Genomic DNA, 15,045 nt, shown 5'->3' with positions numbered 1-15,045 from the left:
TTGCTATGATATTAAGTCGCCAGATCAGCAACTTACATTTGATTGTCAGTGATGGAGGGATCGTGTTGTCATGATTTGTGCTAGTTACCACAGTCACCTGTGTTCGGTCTATTCCGCTCGGCGTCTATGCCCCATAGACGTGTGTACATATGCTCTTTTTCTCAGGCATATGTACACACGTCTATGGGGGCATAGACGCCGAACGGAATAGACCGACCACAGGTGACTGTGTAGTTACCAGACATGTGAAAGAGTATGTGTACGCCATGGAGGAACAGGAATGTAATAGGGTAAACAGACCACTGATAGCAGCTCTCCCGCAGTGTGTACAATCATTTGATGAAGAGATTTTCAAATAGCCAACGTTTGTCTCTTACAAGACTGCTGTCATTGCCATTTTGGAAAGCAAGTCATGGTAGCATATTTAAGATAACATTTTGGTCGCATATTGTTGACTTTGCGACAGAAAGGGGCGGCGAAAGCCCATGGCAGTACACGTAGCAAGATCATTATGATGTCAATGTGGAGCAATGCCCGGAACAGTGTCACGTCATGAGGGTGTGAGACAGGCGTCAAACGTCACACACGCGATATACTGCATATACTGCAGTCCCTCCGATCCGCCACTGTTTCCCGCTGCAGTATTTCGAAGTGGCATGGAAGTCACTTCACGTTGAGGTCGATGAAATTTCGGTAGATTGTTCATTTGGTGAAACCTTGAACCTGTCCTCGTTCTCCACTTTTGTAGGTCACATCGTTGATTGAAATACAGGCTTTGAGACTTTCGAGACGTTTGTACACCTTATGCTTACCCATTTTACAACTTTAAAACGCGACCGCTCATTGCAATTTTAAATACACGTTTTGTGTAAGAGGTGACGACATTGATACTCATATTTTAAGTAGATATTCCGACTGATTAGGCCATACAAAAGAAATTGTGTGGTTTCCGGTAATACACCTCTGAAAATAAAGGTAGGTAGACTCGAGGAACTTTTATTTATCATTTTTGTTGGTTGAGACCTATAAATACGATACGATTAAAAGAATTTATTCTAACCGTTTCGAAAATGACTTTGGTCACGGTGAGTGGGATTGTCTAGGGTAAGTCGCGATCGATACCGAAAACACATACATTTTTTCATTTGACCTTGTAAGACATACATTTCTTTTATCACTGATTATAATGGCAGTAGCTACAAGGCTCAAAACCCTGGCAGTTTTTTTCATGTCCCAAAGCTAGGCGGACCGGGTTTTAACTACAAATTGACAACTTCAACATATTGCGGCTTACAGTAGCTGCTTTGAATTTCGACATTAAAAATTTTTCCGATTCGGAAATGATGCATCGTCGTAAACCACGCGCCTCTTTACAGCAACAGCTTAGCGCTACCCGTCAGTAGGTCAGCGGAGCGGAAATTATTGCTCTGGCTCGCGAGAATGAAATGATGATGTAGACCATTACTCTTTAGGTTCAAGGCAAACATTTTGAAGTTTCCATGCACAAAATGTGAGCGAAAATTGAAATGCAGTTCGTCAAAGAACAGATAATAGATAATGTTACCAAATTATAATAATGCAAATAAAAATATGTTGTGTTTCCGATAACGCAACCGACCCTAGAAGAACCCAACGGCTATGAAGTTTTTCGCATTTTCTAAAAATGTTCCTGTAAATTCTTCAAAATTTGCCGCGGTCTAATCCACCAAAAGAAAAACATTAATCCTTCAACCTTCCAACCCCAATTTTGGGAAGTACCTTACCGTAAACACACAATTTCTGTATATATGTATGTTTATATATTATCGCAAAACAGTTTTTCTGCTTCTCTTTCCAGATTAGCATTGTTTACTTTCGCTGAAGCTGTGACCAGGCTGTGAAGAATATAATGTTGTCTAAAAGAAGCGCGACAGTACAAGATGCCGGCAGCGTCGTCAATATAGGGTTTGACAAGTGCGTAGCAAATCCTTATGATGCAGAGTCTAACCCAAACGTACGTAGCAATGTTTACAAACGCAATACTGAACATTTGTCTCAGAAAATAGGTTATGTTGGTAGGAATTATTTTGCCATATTATATCCCAGTGGGCTGTGGTTTGTCAACAGCAAACTCTGGCAAACGCGTGCGTAATCTTACAAATTGGGCTAATAGTTTCGAATAGGCTGAGACGGCTTATCGGCTGGAAAATGTGTATTCTTTCTTTGGCCTAGTAACGCTCTAAGCAGACCATAATATTTAATATGTTTATTCCGTGAGATAAAAATGTTACGAAATAAACCATTATCAGTTCTCAAAGTTTTTATCCCAATGTACATGTAGCTTCCACTAACTAGGTCACACATAGCTACAGATAAACGCGACGGAAAATCTATGACTACCGCCCTCAACGTTGTATATCCCCAAACAGCAGGAGGAATGGAAGAAGGGCACACTGCATTTCTTGGCCAAACTTTACATTGGTTATAGTAACATCCTGTATTATCCTTAGGCTTGTATTTATCCCTGACATATGCCCAGTACGTCTCTACTTCGAAGTACACATCTAGCATGTTCACTAAAAGAGGTGCCTTATCAGGTGAAAGTCAAATTTCATGAGCTCCATTGCAGAAATGTCGAACACGCCAGACAAACAGTTTCTCGCTTGTGAACTTTTTGTTTAAGATCTGAATGACTACAATATTGTAAAAAACTTGCATGTCAGACCATCTCAGCTCAAGAATCAACAAAAATTGACCATGTATTTGGCCATGCTCTTTTTTGCAGGGCATTATCAATGCTGGCACAGCTGAGAATACAATTTCTTATGATATAGTCGCTGAGAAGGTAGGTGGCGTATGGTCTCGATAACTTTGATCAATGCAAACGAAGGCATGCTCCAGCTAACTGACAACTGCTAAAAACGTCACTTCGTTGAAATCTTAATTATATTTTAGCTCAAGAACACCTTGCAATTTGTCAGAATGCTTGCCTATGTATGAAATATATAAGCAGGTCTCCAATACTTTGGACATAATAATTTGTTCAATCAGAGCTGATCGATGTTTAACTTTTCCAACCTGGTTCTGCCGAAACTAGGTCAAGTGGCTTTTAAACTCATAAACCGTATGCCTGATACAGATATTTACTAGCAACTATATTGACTGTGATCAGACGCTGATACATGTATGATATCCGCCGAAAGGTTTTGCTCAGATGTAGATATAGTTCGGTCGGCAGCTGAAGACGTACCCATCTCTTCATCGGATTTTAATCCGATTGAGATTTATAATGACAAATGGTGATTTACTGCAGCGATCCGTGTCTAAGTAATCGTCTTAAATCCCCGTTAGCTTTATATTTCTGCATTTTTAGCATGTTCAACTTATGTACAAATGAATATATTTTAACACTACCCCAAAGAAGAACTATGATTCAGGTAGTTTGTGTCTAGCATTGTAAAGATAACCTGCACCCCAATATTTCATGGCGTTTTATTTTGACTTGTAAAACATAATTTCTGCTATTTTGTGCTTGACTCACAACAAAAAATATAAGCGGTTTTAATAAAATGGTCGTTTGTATTAAAAATGCAATTTGACCCTGAGCGATAGAATTTGTCTTTTCTTTTATTTTGTGTTTAGCTGTTCACGGTGGAACAACCCTCTAAAAACGACATTGATGTATTGAAATACCAGGATTTCACGGGACTATCAGCATTTAAGAATACCTTGTGTTCTTTCTTGACAAAGCACGCCAAAGCACATGATCAACTTGACCCAGATAAGGTACGTTGTCATTGCTCTCTTTTGTGGAATCGATGCATTACGCCCAATCATGACTGTATTTCAACATACCAAAACACGAACACGGATAAACATGATGGCATTATGAATGCCTGTACATAGACGGCAAACTAAAACACAGCAATCTTACTGGTCACACTGCCACTGTGAAAGTAACAATTATATATTCCCAATACAGTACTATTGGAATATGCATGAGCCCTCATGTCGAGACAATTCCATTACATTTCCAGCTAGAACTTCAACATAGCGTTACAATATAATATCAATAACCAACCAATGTTACTCCGTTTTGACCAGTTCACTCTGTACGTGAAGTTATCATCACTCGTGTGTAGATATCGTGAACTTGTCCCGTGGTATACCAGTCCTTTATGTATCTTATTATTTAATGTACAGGGGGATGATAAGATCTGTTTGACTCGGTGCCGTACGAGATGAGTTATTATCATACATGCTATGCCTGTATTGCCATTCTTCTATTGTTCAGACGGTACTGATATGAGCCCATATTTTAACTAGTGAAAATACGAATTATATTTTCACTGTAACCGAACTACTTACAGCGACGCGGACGCGTGATCTTCGCTGTATGCATGACCTTCGTTGGTATATGTACATATAAAACAGCTGAGCGAATAAGACAAATGACAATCCGAAACGTCATTATGATTATGGTCAAAATTCTGTTGTTTGCAGTCACTTCATGGGCATTGCCCTTAGGCACAAGTACAGTTGTACCAAAAACATACGAATAAACGTATTGAAAATTTGTATAATTTGCCGACACTTGTCAATTCACGGCCGGTCCCGTGGGTGGCGGTGCACGGTGCAGTGTTTTTTGTGTCGTCTACGCTGCTGAAGATTACACCATGGAAGTATCATTACACGTACAGATATCGGTTGACAGAGCATCATGATAGAACCGCTTTACGACAAGTTTCCTGTTGATGAGCTTAAAGTATCTGGGTGGTGAATTACATCGTTTACAGTTGTAAATGAGCCACGAAAATCCAACCGCACTGAAAATACTCGCGACAGACAAGGTTGAAGGTGCACATGATATTTCCGATTTGTACCTGTCAGTTCACAGGTCATGATCGTGTCTGGTTAAACTAAAATAAATCTTCTTCAAATCGTGAAAACCTGTGTCGTCATCGTAATATTTAAATTGTTTGCTGTAAAAGTGCTCCATAAACCCTCCTTTGCAGTGGAATGGCCTAATAGCGGAATAATATCAAGAAGTGATACGGTTGTCATCACTCCTTAGCAACCAACTTTTTATAAGTACAGCCTGGAGGAAGCAAGGTCGATTTCAAGTTGATTTCGTTGCTAACTTAGGAGCGTCTGTAGGAAAACAGTCATAACCAAAGCATGCATGTATGATAAAGGGGTTATTACACGAAGTTAGGGCGATACCGCGTCGTATTCTCGTGATGTGTCCGTATTTTGACTCGTTGCTGCGCAACTCGTCAAAATACGGACACATCACTCGAATACGACGCGGTATCGCCCAAACTTCGTGTAATAACCCCTAAAAATCAAACAGTAGGGAAACCTTACATCGCAGAAAGCTAAGAACAATTATCATGTTTCAGTATAATATTAAAAAACATCCGATTTCAAAATCTTCTATTCAAGTTCTTTCTGCAATTTTCAAATGTACCTTACCTTCCAGAGGTTCCTGTTTAAACTATTTTTCAGCTTTTTGTTGTCAATGGCTGTGGTTCATGCATTACAGCATTGTCAATTGTGCTGAGTGACCCAGGAGGTGAGTGCTGACTGAGTTAATGTTTACCTTGCAGAGAATCACTGTCGGTAATTGTAATATCGCGGCAATGACATAATGTTAACATGAACATTATACAATATTTATGGGTAGTATTGGGTAATGAAAATGTTGTTTGATTGATCTGTACTCTTGATTTTGTGGTGCAAAATTGCAAATTATTTCGATTTCCTTAAATTGCACATGCTATCACATCCATCAAATTTACACTTATAAATAGTCTCAACGATTCATGTTTGGCATGCACAATCATCGAAAGTGGCCTAGCTATCTAAATTGCATAGACATACATAGACAGACAAACAGACATCACTATGCAGATTCATAAAGTTACAAGAGTGTCAAGACTTCCTCATACCATTGAGCGTTAAGTTTGTTGGTGATTATGAACACCTGATCGTGTAAGGGACGAAGACGTTGTTAGAAAAAAGTTTACCAGTTTTTAGTGATCAATTTATATCGCTCATATTCCCAGATTGGTAACAAAACAATTTCAGTAATGCTAATTAAAAGGTTCTAGTATTGAGCACAAATAAGAGAAATCGATGAAGTAAAAGTTGCTCCAATTGACCTTACATCTCAATTCTCTGATATACTGAAAAAACTGTCAGATTTGACAGTCATCAGCTTTATAAGCGAAACTCATTCAGTATATTATAAATTTTTGAAGGCATATGGGGGTTCTTTACCTGCATGAAAAAAATTCAACTTTCGCAGTTCTAAGATTTAGATTCCTAAAAAAAATCCGCATTTCCATAAGACAAATTGATGCATGATATTTTCGTCGTAGACGCGTGGCTGCTGGCGACACCATGTTACCCTGCTATAAAAGAAGATGTTGGAAAAATTCCTCTGACGGAGATAGTTCATGTTGACCTTTGCAGTCAGGTTAGGTACATTCTATTCTCTCTGTGAGTTACACATCATCACATAATGTACCTTACCAGGTACTCTAGGGTACGATACTTTGAGAGTCCGAACGTTTGCTTATGGGAGAATTTTAGATTAACACTCAAAAAGTACATTTCACTACATTTCTGGCACAAATAAATCTGGTCATTTAATGTTTCCTTTAATTTATTGCGTATGATTATTTCATAATAAGGGAATTAGTGCTGATTCGAATAATTTAAGTACTGGGTGATTTGATTGTTTGGTTTAATAATTGATTGATTGATTGATTGATTTATGGCCAGTTGACTTGTACAGCAGTCCGTCAGTGAAAATTCGCATTCCATGTCTTATCTTGGTGAACAATTCCTACAGCGAGGGAAAAAGTATGCTTTAAGTAGCAAATCATTCAATAAGCGATATCCGGATTCTGTAGCATATCAATAAGTGATGTTTTATAGTGTGTAGGACAATGATTAAGTTTGCACTGTTATTCCAAGAGTAATTTTTAAATTGTCCCGATAACCTTTATGTATCACGTGATTTGACAGACATCTGGAGAGAACGGAAAACCATTCCAACTGACAGTGGATAAGTTAGAAGATGCGCTTGAACAAGCAACTCAAAAGGTATCGACAGGTTTCATTTTGGTTAGTTTTTTGATCCAACAGAATTAAGATTCTTACATTTTGTAGTGGCTCGTATGGTTTTAATTGGATTGTGATCACTATTTACTGCAACTTAAGGAGTCCAGAAACTAGGATATTATCTGCCTGATTGGCTCTTTGGGTAAGAACAACTAGTTTCAGGCAACCAATTGACTAAAAATTGTGTTCCTCTTAATGGGAAGCCCTTTTGTAGAAGTTGGAAATGTTCTGATAAGATCTTTCCAAACTTAGTTTCCAATACCAACACGATTGAAACTAATTTGGGATAATAGGATCTTCATATTTTTCAAATTTCTCAAAAATGTTAGTTGCCCTATAACTGAATGTCGCAATATTACAGATTACTCATAAAGACAAGTGTAACGTAAAAGACAAGCAGATGAGATTACATTTGCAGATTTCAAGACATTACTTCACCATTCAATTATCCCAAATTAGTTCCAATCGTGTTCACTGCAAGCAGTCAACACGTAAAACAGTTACCAGTGGCCTGCATAGCTGGCTTTCAGCAATACGACAACAACACTCGACACAACTCTGTGATCTGCTTACTCCTTAGACTTCATAAATTTACAAGCCGTCAGGGGCCGGAGTTACGATGTGTCATTTTGTTGCTTCTGTACAACACTATGTCAAACTTTTAAAGACAGTTGAGTTTCTTCAAAATCGAAAGTTTAGTCGGGTCTTTCCGGGCAATCAGAGCTCTAAGTGAACGACTGTGCTAGAAAGAGCCGTTCAGGGAACAACTTGAGTCTAAAGCCGGTGTGTTTTACTGGAAAAGCCGCTATACCCATATACCCTTCAGCGAGAGGATCTATGCTATAACCGGCGATTTTAAAATCGATATGATATATATGATTTTAGACTTGCTCCAATTCTGTTGGCATATAAATATCAAAACAGAATAAACTTAAGGAACAAACTTTAGTAGACTGTCGCATTTGTGAAAAGGCTGTTGAGTAGGTCATGGGATGAACGCCTTGACCAGCCAATAAGTGCAGGTGAGAATAGCCAAGCTACTGGGGTCAGTCTGGTATGAAATGTTCACAAGTGTAGAATTTCATAGCGCTTGCAAGAGATTAACTTCTCATGGTTTTTTTGTCTCAGGGCATTAATGTTCGTGGCTTGATTTTGATAAATCCACACAACCCACTGGGTGATATCTATTCCAAGGAACTCTTGATGGATTGTTTGCATTTTGCCAAGAGGTGAGTCTTTGTAAAAGACACAGACAAAATTGATATTCTCAGTTTATGAACACGGTATGTTACTATTCTACCCAAATTTCCTGTTATCCCATCAAGTGATCTTTATTGATGCTTGTGCAAAGTAAACCCTGTATAAAGTGCTAAGGTATATTGACAACGCAATCGGGAAAAGGGCAAGCTTATGGCCTGGCGTGCAACTTTGACTAAGGGCCTTAAATCGAAGTAACTCCATCGGTCAGGAAAGGATTAAGTGAAATTGGGGCTAGACTTAAGTCCAATGCTCGCTCTAAGCCGGACTGAAAGTCAGCCAAAAGGTTAAAGGGTAAAGGTGTTGACAGGACGGAAATGGATGGATGATGAATGAATGAATGAATGAGTGAGTGAATGAACGAATTAATGAATGAATGGATATATGAATGAATGAATGAATGAATGATAATCAATATGTCCAATTTCAGTAATTTTGTTATGTATCTGGAAGACAGTTCTATCATTTTCTTCAACACCATTTCAAAATGTGCCCAGTATACATGATTTTTACATCCATTTGAGTATATGTAATATTCCTTTCAAACGACCGCATTATGTAAAATTTATGTATTGTCATGACTACAGATATCAACTGCATGTCATAGTGGATGAGATCTACATGTTTTCTGTGTTTGATGACGATGCAGAGTTCACCAGTGTGCTAAGTCTGGAAGATTTGCCAGATCCTGACAGAACTCATTTCGCTTGGTCATTTTCGAAGGTAAGAACTAAGTAATGTTTAATGTAGCATTCCTAAAATTAATGCATTCTCAACTTGCCTCCAGACAAGGTTGAATTATGTTTGCTCAATATTTCCTTCAGAAAATTCCAAATCGTTCTTTCACATAATTAAGAAAAAAAATCAAAGGTAACTTTGCCAAGTTCTGGATCAGAGAAACGCATCCTCTACAATTTATAGATATTTGCAATATAAAATAGCTATTATATACTTTTCAATCTCTCGATACATCTCTGTTGCATGCTAATATATACAAGCGTATTGCTCTTGGAAGAATGTGACGTGATATACAATGCGTTTGTATCGTGATCATACAGAATTAGCATAATGCTAACTTTCTCTTCTAGGATTTCTCCATGTCTGGCATACGCTGTGGTGTAATTTATACCTGGAATACAGATGTCGCATCGGCTCTCGCAGGAGTTGCGTACTGGTTTGCTATACCAACTGCCATGCAAGTCACGCTAAACAGCATGCTGTGTGACGAAGGTAAATATTCTGGCAACAAAGTTAAATCGCAAAAAGACCAACTTGATCATGAAAGTCATACAGATCGTTAGAAAATTCATTTTATGAAGAACAGAGATCAAACTGCCAGATAACAATATGATATCAGATATCAGATAACAATTGGTCCCCCATGCTCCAAATCACTAAGCAATCATGATCAATCAAAAAGTTGACATACAGAATATAAAGACAGAAATGACAATTAATCAGTATAGTGGCCTTGAATTGTCTCCTGCGTCATATCAATTGCAACTAGCATGCATTTGCTACAGAAACTTTGTAGACTTGCAACCGGAAATAAACTTTGACCATTACAGAATGGGTAGCGCAAACATATTTACAAACAAATCGCAAGAGACTTAGGGATGCCCATGAAGTCATGTCGAAAGGATTGACAAAGTTGGGGATACCGCACCTTGTAAGGTCAGCAGGACTCTATATCTGGGCAGACTTTAGAAAGGTGAGTTTCTGTCGACTATCATTCAGTTTGAACATCTACGTTTGTTGTAATGTCATATAACCGATTTCATAATCTTTCTTTGTCAGATGATTCTAAATGTTTATGAAAATTTTCTATAGACTGGAATGTGATTGAAACAGTTACTTGCTAATCTAAAATTTTACAACACTCCCGGTATTAAAGGTTAAGAGATGCTTTATAAATAGCTTGATATCATAACTGGACGTATATATTGCGAGTAGAATGTCGCAGAGAATTAATGAACGACAGAAAACCATGAACAGCACTTTGATTGGTCGATACTTTCTGACCCACGAGCTCTCTAAACTCCTCGTCAGTCTTTATGGTGCTTCGAAATTGAAAGACTTCAAACTTTCGCTCAAATATTCCTGACTGAGACTTTCAACCATTCTCTTACCAAATCAAGAATAAAAATAAGGGGTCACCATGTGAAGTTTGATTCAAGAATATTTCATAACATTTACCGAAATTTTAAATTCCAAATGACTACCAACTCTGTAAAAATTCCATGGGAAATAATTAAAGTTGCGAAAAATAAGACAGTGATAACTTTGCTTACTCTAAGACCTTTACAATGAGCCCCACAAATGATAGAGCAAAAAGGAATGTTGAAAATTTGAGTTTAAAATCTGTCTTTGAGGCGCACTCTACCATAACAGAAAAAGATAGTTATCTGACATTTCATCTGCTCATAATAACCTTCCTCGTATTTAGTAGATATACACACCACACTTGTCTAGCAGCGTACTAAAAGTAGCATGGCAACTCCTGATCGTTTTTGTTTTAACGAATGTTAAAACGTATCAACACTGCCTGTTGTCCTTCATGTGATAGCACCATAATGTCAAGCAAAGATCATTAACATGTAGGCGCGTTTTATTATACAGCTTGTATCTCCACTGACATTTGAAGCGGAGATGGAAGTGTTTTATGAGCTCATCGATGCTGGTGTCTACATCACACCGGGCCAAGGGTTCTACTGCAAGGAACCAGGATGGTTCAGGATTGTCTTTGCTCTTCCAAGAGACATACAAGATCAAGGTTAGCGATACTTTTTGTCTCAGACATTCCTTAACCTTGAATTTTCAATGGCTTTACTGAGCAAGAAAAGGGTTGAGTAATTACAGTTTGAAACTTCTCAAATAACAAAGAACAACCTGAATACAGCCACAACAATAGGACATATATTTTTGTAGCGGAGTAATTGAGAATTTTGTAAACAACATTAATAGATAGCCAAACCTGAGGGAGCATCTCTCGATATTTACCATGTCAGAGCAGTTACCGATTTTGTAATCTAGTGTACGCCGTAATTAATTACGTATGTAATTAATTGTTTATGTGTTAACAAGACATATCCAGCCTGACTTATAACTAATCAGAGTCCCATATATGGCTGGAAATAGGTTCTCCTAGCCCCGGCTCTTTCCTCTTTCTTTGAATGTTGTTAGGTATGCAATCAATAATCACACATATACCAAAATATCTTCCATTGTGCCAGTCATACGCTAGCAGATGTAAGACGCTACTGAGAAGAACCGACAAGTTACCAAATATATGCCCTATGAAGATTTTATATCTGCTAGCAAATACGCTGACCAAACACATTGCTTATAACCGATTAATCTTACAGGGGATGAACGAGTCAGGGGCCTCATATTCCACAATTTGTCAATTACTCACGAACCGTTCACGCCGCTGCAAGCAAACTGACTACTGAAGGACCACATTGCTATCTCACAAGACCAGTAATTTCAAAAGAATATTTCAGTTGCTTTGGCCAGATCATCTTGACATCTGCTTGATTTATCGCCTACTAATAGAATTTTATTTTGTAGGTTCCAAGATACATTTTTAACGATTTTATTTTTAAATTTTCATAAACAATTACCTTTACAAACTCAGTGTTGTTTTTCATTAAACACAAGGAATTCGATCATTTTCTAATTAAATGTGTGGACATGCAAGTACAGACTAGTACTTTTGTAAAACTGACTTGTATTAAATATGATATGTACTGTTTTGTCACCCCAATCATAAAGGCAATTTGTTTGGTTTGGTAAATGACCCAAGAACTTTAGACGCAGGCATCTTTAATGGCTTAATTGATACATAAACTATGATCTCGGATGAAATACATTTATAACGATAAAGGAGAAATTGCATTATGCCACATTTGTAAAAGAAGTGACGCGCTACCAATATAAAGTCGAGAAATTCCCTTCTTTCGTGAGTTCTTTTCCCCATCAATAGAGCAAGTAAAGAGCAGTTGAGTATTCACGATGAGGTTATTAGCTCACTCACCCATGAATTATTGGCAATAATGACTGCCCTCTTAAAATATATACCCCGGCATCTAACTTTGAACTCAGCAGTCATCCACCGCCTGAGCCCTTACATGGTCCCCGGCGAACTGACTACGCCAGCAGTCCCCGGCAGTCTAGATTCTCCTTTTATATAGCCTAATTATCCCCGTGAAAAACTAAACCCTGAAAAAGCTCGTCACCATTGCCCGGATTGTCACAATCGCACAAGTCTGTGAACTAACTTCATCAATCATCAGCCCAGTCTCTGAACGTTAAAGTAAAGCATATAAAGAAAATAGATCAGCCACTACTCATTACTGGATCTTAATTAGTCCCCACGGACACCGTCCGGGGGGACTTATAGGTTTGGTCATGTCCATGCGTGTGTGCGTGCGTCCGTGCGTGCGTCTGTGCGTCCGTCCGTTCACGCAGATATCTCAGAGATGCCTGAAGCAATTTCATTCAAACTTGGTACAAGGATTACTTCATATGTCGTACATATGCACGTCACTTTGTTTTGTGATACGATCCAATATGGCTGCCAGGCGGCCATTTTATTACGATTTTTTCATGTACAGAGCCATAATTCAGGCATGTTTCAACTGATTTTATTCAAAGTTGGTACAAGGACATTGACCAATATCATAGATATGCACGTCAATTCTTTTTGTGATACGATCCAATATGGCCGCCGTGCGGCCATTTTGTTACGATTTTTTCATGTACAGAGCAATAACTCAGGTATATCTCAAACGATTTTATTCAACATCGGTACAAGGACATTGACCTATGACATACATATGCACGTCACTTTGTTTTGTGATACGATCCAATATGGCCGCCAGGCGGCGATTTTATTACGATTTTTGTTATGTACAGAGCCATTACTCAGGCATGTTTCTACAGATTTTATTCACAGTTGGTACAAGGACAATGAGAAATGTCATAGCTATGCACATCAATTGTTTTGTGATATGATCCAATATGGCCGCCGTGCGGCCATTTTGTTATGATTTTTTCATGTACAGAGCCATAACTCAGGCATATCTCAACCAATTTTATTCAAACTTGGTACAAGGACATCGACTAATGTCATACATATGCACATTGACTTGTTTATTACGTTTTTTTATGTCGAGAACCATAAACTCAGACATGTATCAAGCAATTTATTCAAAGTTGGTACAAGGAGATTGACCAATGTCATACATATGCATGTTAATTTGTTTTGTGATACGATCCAATATGGCTGCTGTGCGGCCATTTTGTTATGATTTTTTCATGTACAAAGCCATAAGTCAGGCATATTTCAACCAATTTTAATCAAAGTTGGTACAAGGACATTGACCTGTGTCATACATATGCACATTGATTTGTTTTGTGATTCGATCCAATATGGCCACCATGTGGCCATTTTATTACGATTTTTTCATGTCCTGAACTACAACTCAGACATGTATCAAGCAAATTTATTCAAAAGTATTTTTATCACAGACCTAATGAAGAGGACTCTATCCTCTCTGAGGACCTGTAATCAAAGCACCCATTAACAAGTGGGGACTGTGTCATCAACGATGACTTGTTTCCTGAATAGTTATTTCACTATGCAATCATTATTGTGCATAATGTATGATCGTTTTGCAAAGCTCGATACCATTTAAACTGTGCCTGTCACAGCTTTTATCTGCAGAATTCAAACGAAGCTGTAATTGTCTTTTGATTCCAGTGTCGATTTGTACAACGTTGTGTTTTTCATACATTTCAACGGTAAGCATACAATTTTTCTTTTTCGCACAGTTCTTCACAGGATTGGTACATACTTTGAAATGAGAAGAAAGAGATAAAAGACGGATGCACGAAGAATCGGTGTTTGATTAACTGCCGACAAAAACTTCTGTTCACGAAATGTAACTGAAGAAAAGTTAACACATTTTGGTAAAATTATGAACATAAACTTGATTTAATAAAAGAGCTCACATTTTCCAAATCATCAAACCCGCCAAACGTTGGAGAACGTAATAACTGTTTTTATATTTGTGATATTTTGCTGAATTACCTTCAATACTGACTTGTATACCTGCTACAATTGTGAACATTTTCACTCAAAACGAACTTTATACCTCTAGATATAGTGTGCAACCAAAAAAGTAACCAGAATAGAATGAAGAAAGATCTGATTCAAAACAAGAAAAATCAAACTGGTAAAAAGCATTGATTAACAATGTAAAAATATTACGAATTAGAGTTTGTAATTAGTTGTTTCTCAGAAAAATTTAAGAGACTCAACAGTACTTATATGTCTTAAATGTAGATGTTATGTTTCAACGCATTTTGATACAAATTCTGTCCTAACCTAGGGAATGTTTTATTGTATTAGAATCTGAAAAGATCATAGTCTGAGAATTTTTCAGATGCTTGATTATTAAGATATTGCAAAAGAAAATATCTATGTCCATAATTACAACAAATCTCCAGAAACAAAAGCAATAGTCATAAAAATTGATTGCTAATAGAGCAAAACCAAAATTTGTTGCGACTGTTCATGTTTAATATGAATATTTTCTGTACATGGACATCAAAGATATATATGTTACAAAAGTTGTAATTACAGTTTTAGTAATAAATCAATACCAAACCATG

The 15,045-nt window shown here is 37.6% G+C and overlaps 2 protein-coding genes across 3 annotated transcripts in view; both read left to right on the top strand.

Annotated features, from left to right (window-relative positions):
* LOC139143249 (1-aminocyclopropane-1-carboxylate synthase-like protein 1) overlaps positions 1-359 on the top strand; it is a 17,084-nt gene extending 16,725 nt beyond the window's left edge. The window contains exon 11 of the mRNA XM_070713410.1: positions 166-359. Coding sequence (XP_070569511.1) covers positions 166-359 — 194 coding nt within the window. The remainder of the gene's footprint in view (positions 1-165) is intronic.
* LOC139131880 (1-aminocyclopropane-1-carboxylate synthase-like protein 1) overlaps positions 1-15,045 on the top strand; it is a 15,477-nt gene extending 432 nt beyond the window's left edge. For both annotated transcript variants that reach the window (XM_070698175.1, XM_070698182.1), the window contains exons 2-13: positions 1,838-1,993; positions 2,765-2,824; positions 3,622-3,765; positions 5,488-5,554; positions 6,363-6,460; positions 7,015-7,092; positions 8,239-8,339; positions 8,955-9,090; positions 9,456-9,597; positions 9,936-10,078; positions 10,987-11,140; positions 14,203-15,045. In XM_070698175.1, the coding sequence (XP_070554276.1) occupies positions 1,889-1,993; positions 2,765-2,824; positions 3,622-3,765; positions 5,488-5,554; positions 6,363-6,460; positions 7,015-7,092; positions 8,239-8,339; positions 8,955-9,090; positions 9,456-9,597; positions 9,936-10,078; positions 10,987-11,140; positions 14,203-14,249 (1,275 nt within the window). In that variant the 5' untranslated portion in view covers positions 1,838-1,888 and the 3' untranslated portion in view covers positions 14,250-15,045. The remainder of the gene's footprint in view (positions 1-1,837; positions 1,994-2,764; positions 2,825-3,621; positions 3,766-5,487; positions 5,555-6,362; positions 6,461-7,014; positions 7,093-8,238; positions 8,340-8,954; positions 9,091-9,455; positions 9,598-9,935; positions 10,079-10,986; positions 11,141-14,202) is intronic.

The sequence above is a fragment of the Ptychodera flava genome, chromosome 1, assembly GCF_041260155.1.
Source record: "Ptychodera flava strain L36383 chromosome 1, AS_Pfla_20210202, whole genome shotgun sequence".
NCBI classification, from domain to species: Eukaryota; Metazoa; Hemichordata; class Enteropneusta; family Ptychoderidae; genus Ptychodera; species Ptychodera flava.
This window is presented reverse-complemented; position numbering and strand designations above follow the sequence as displayed.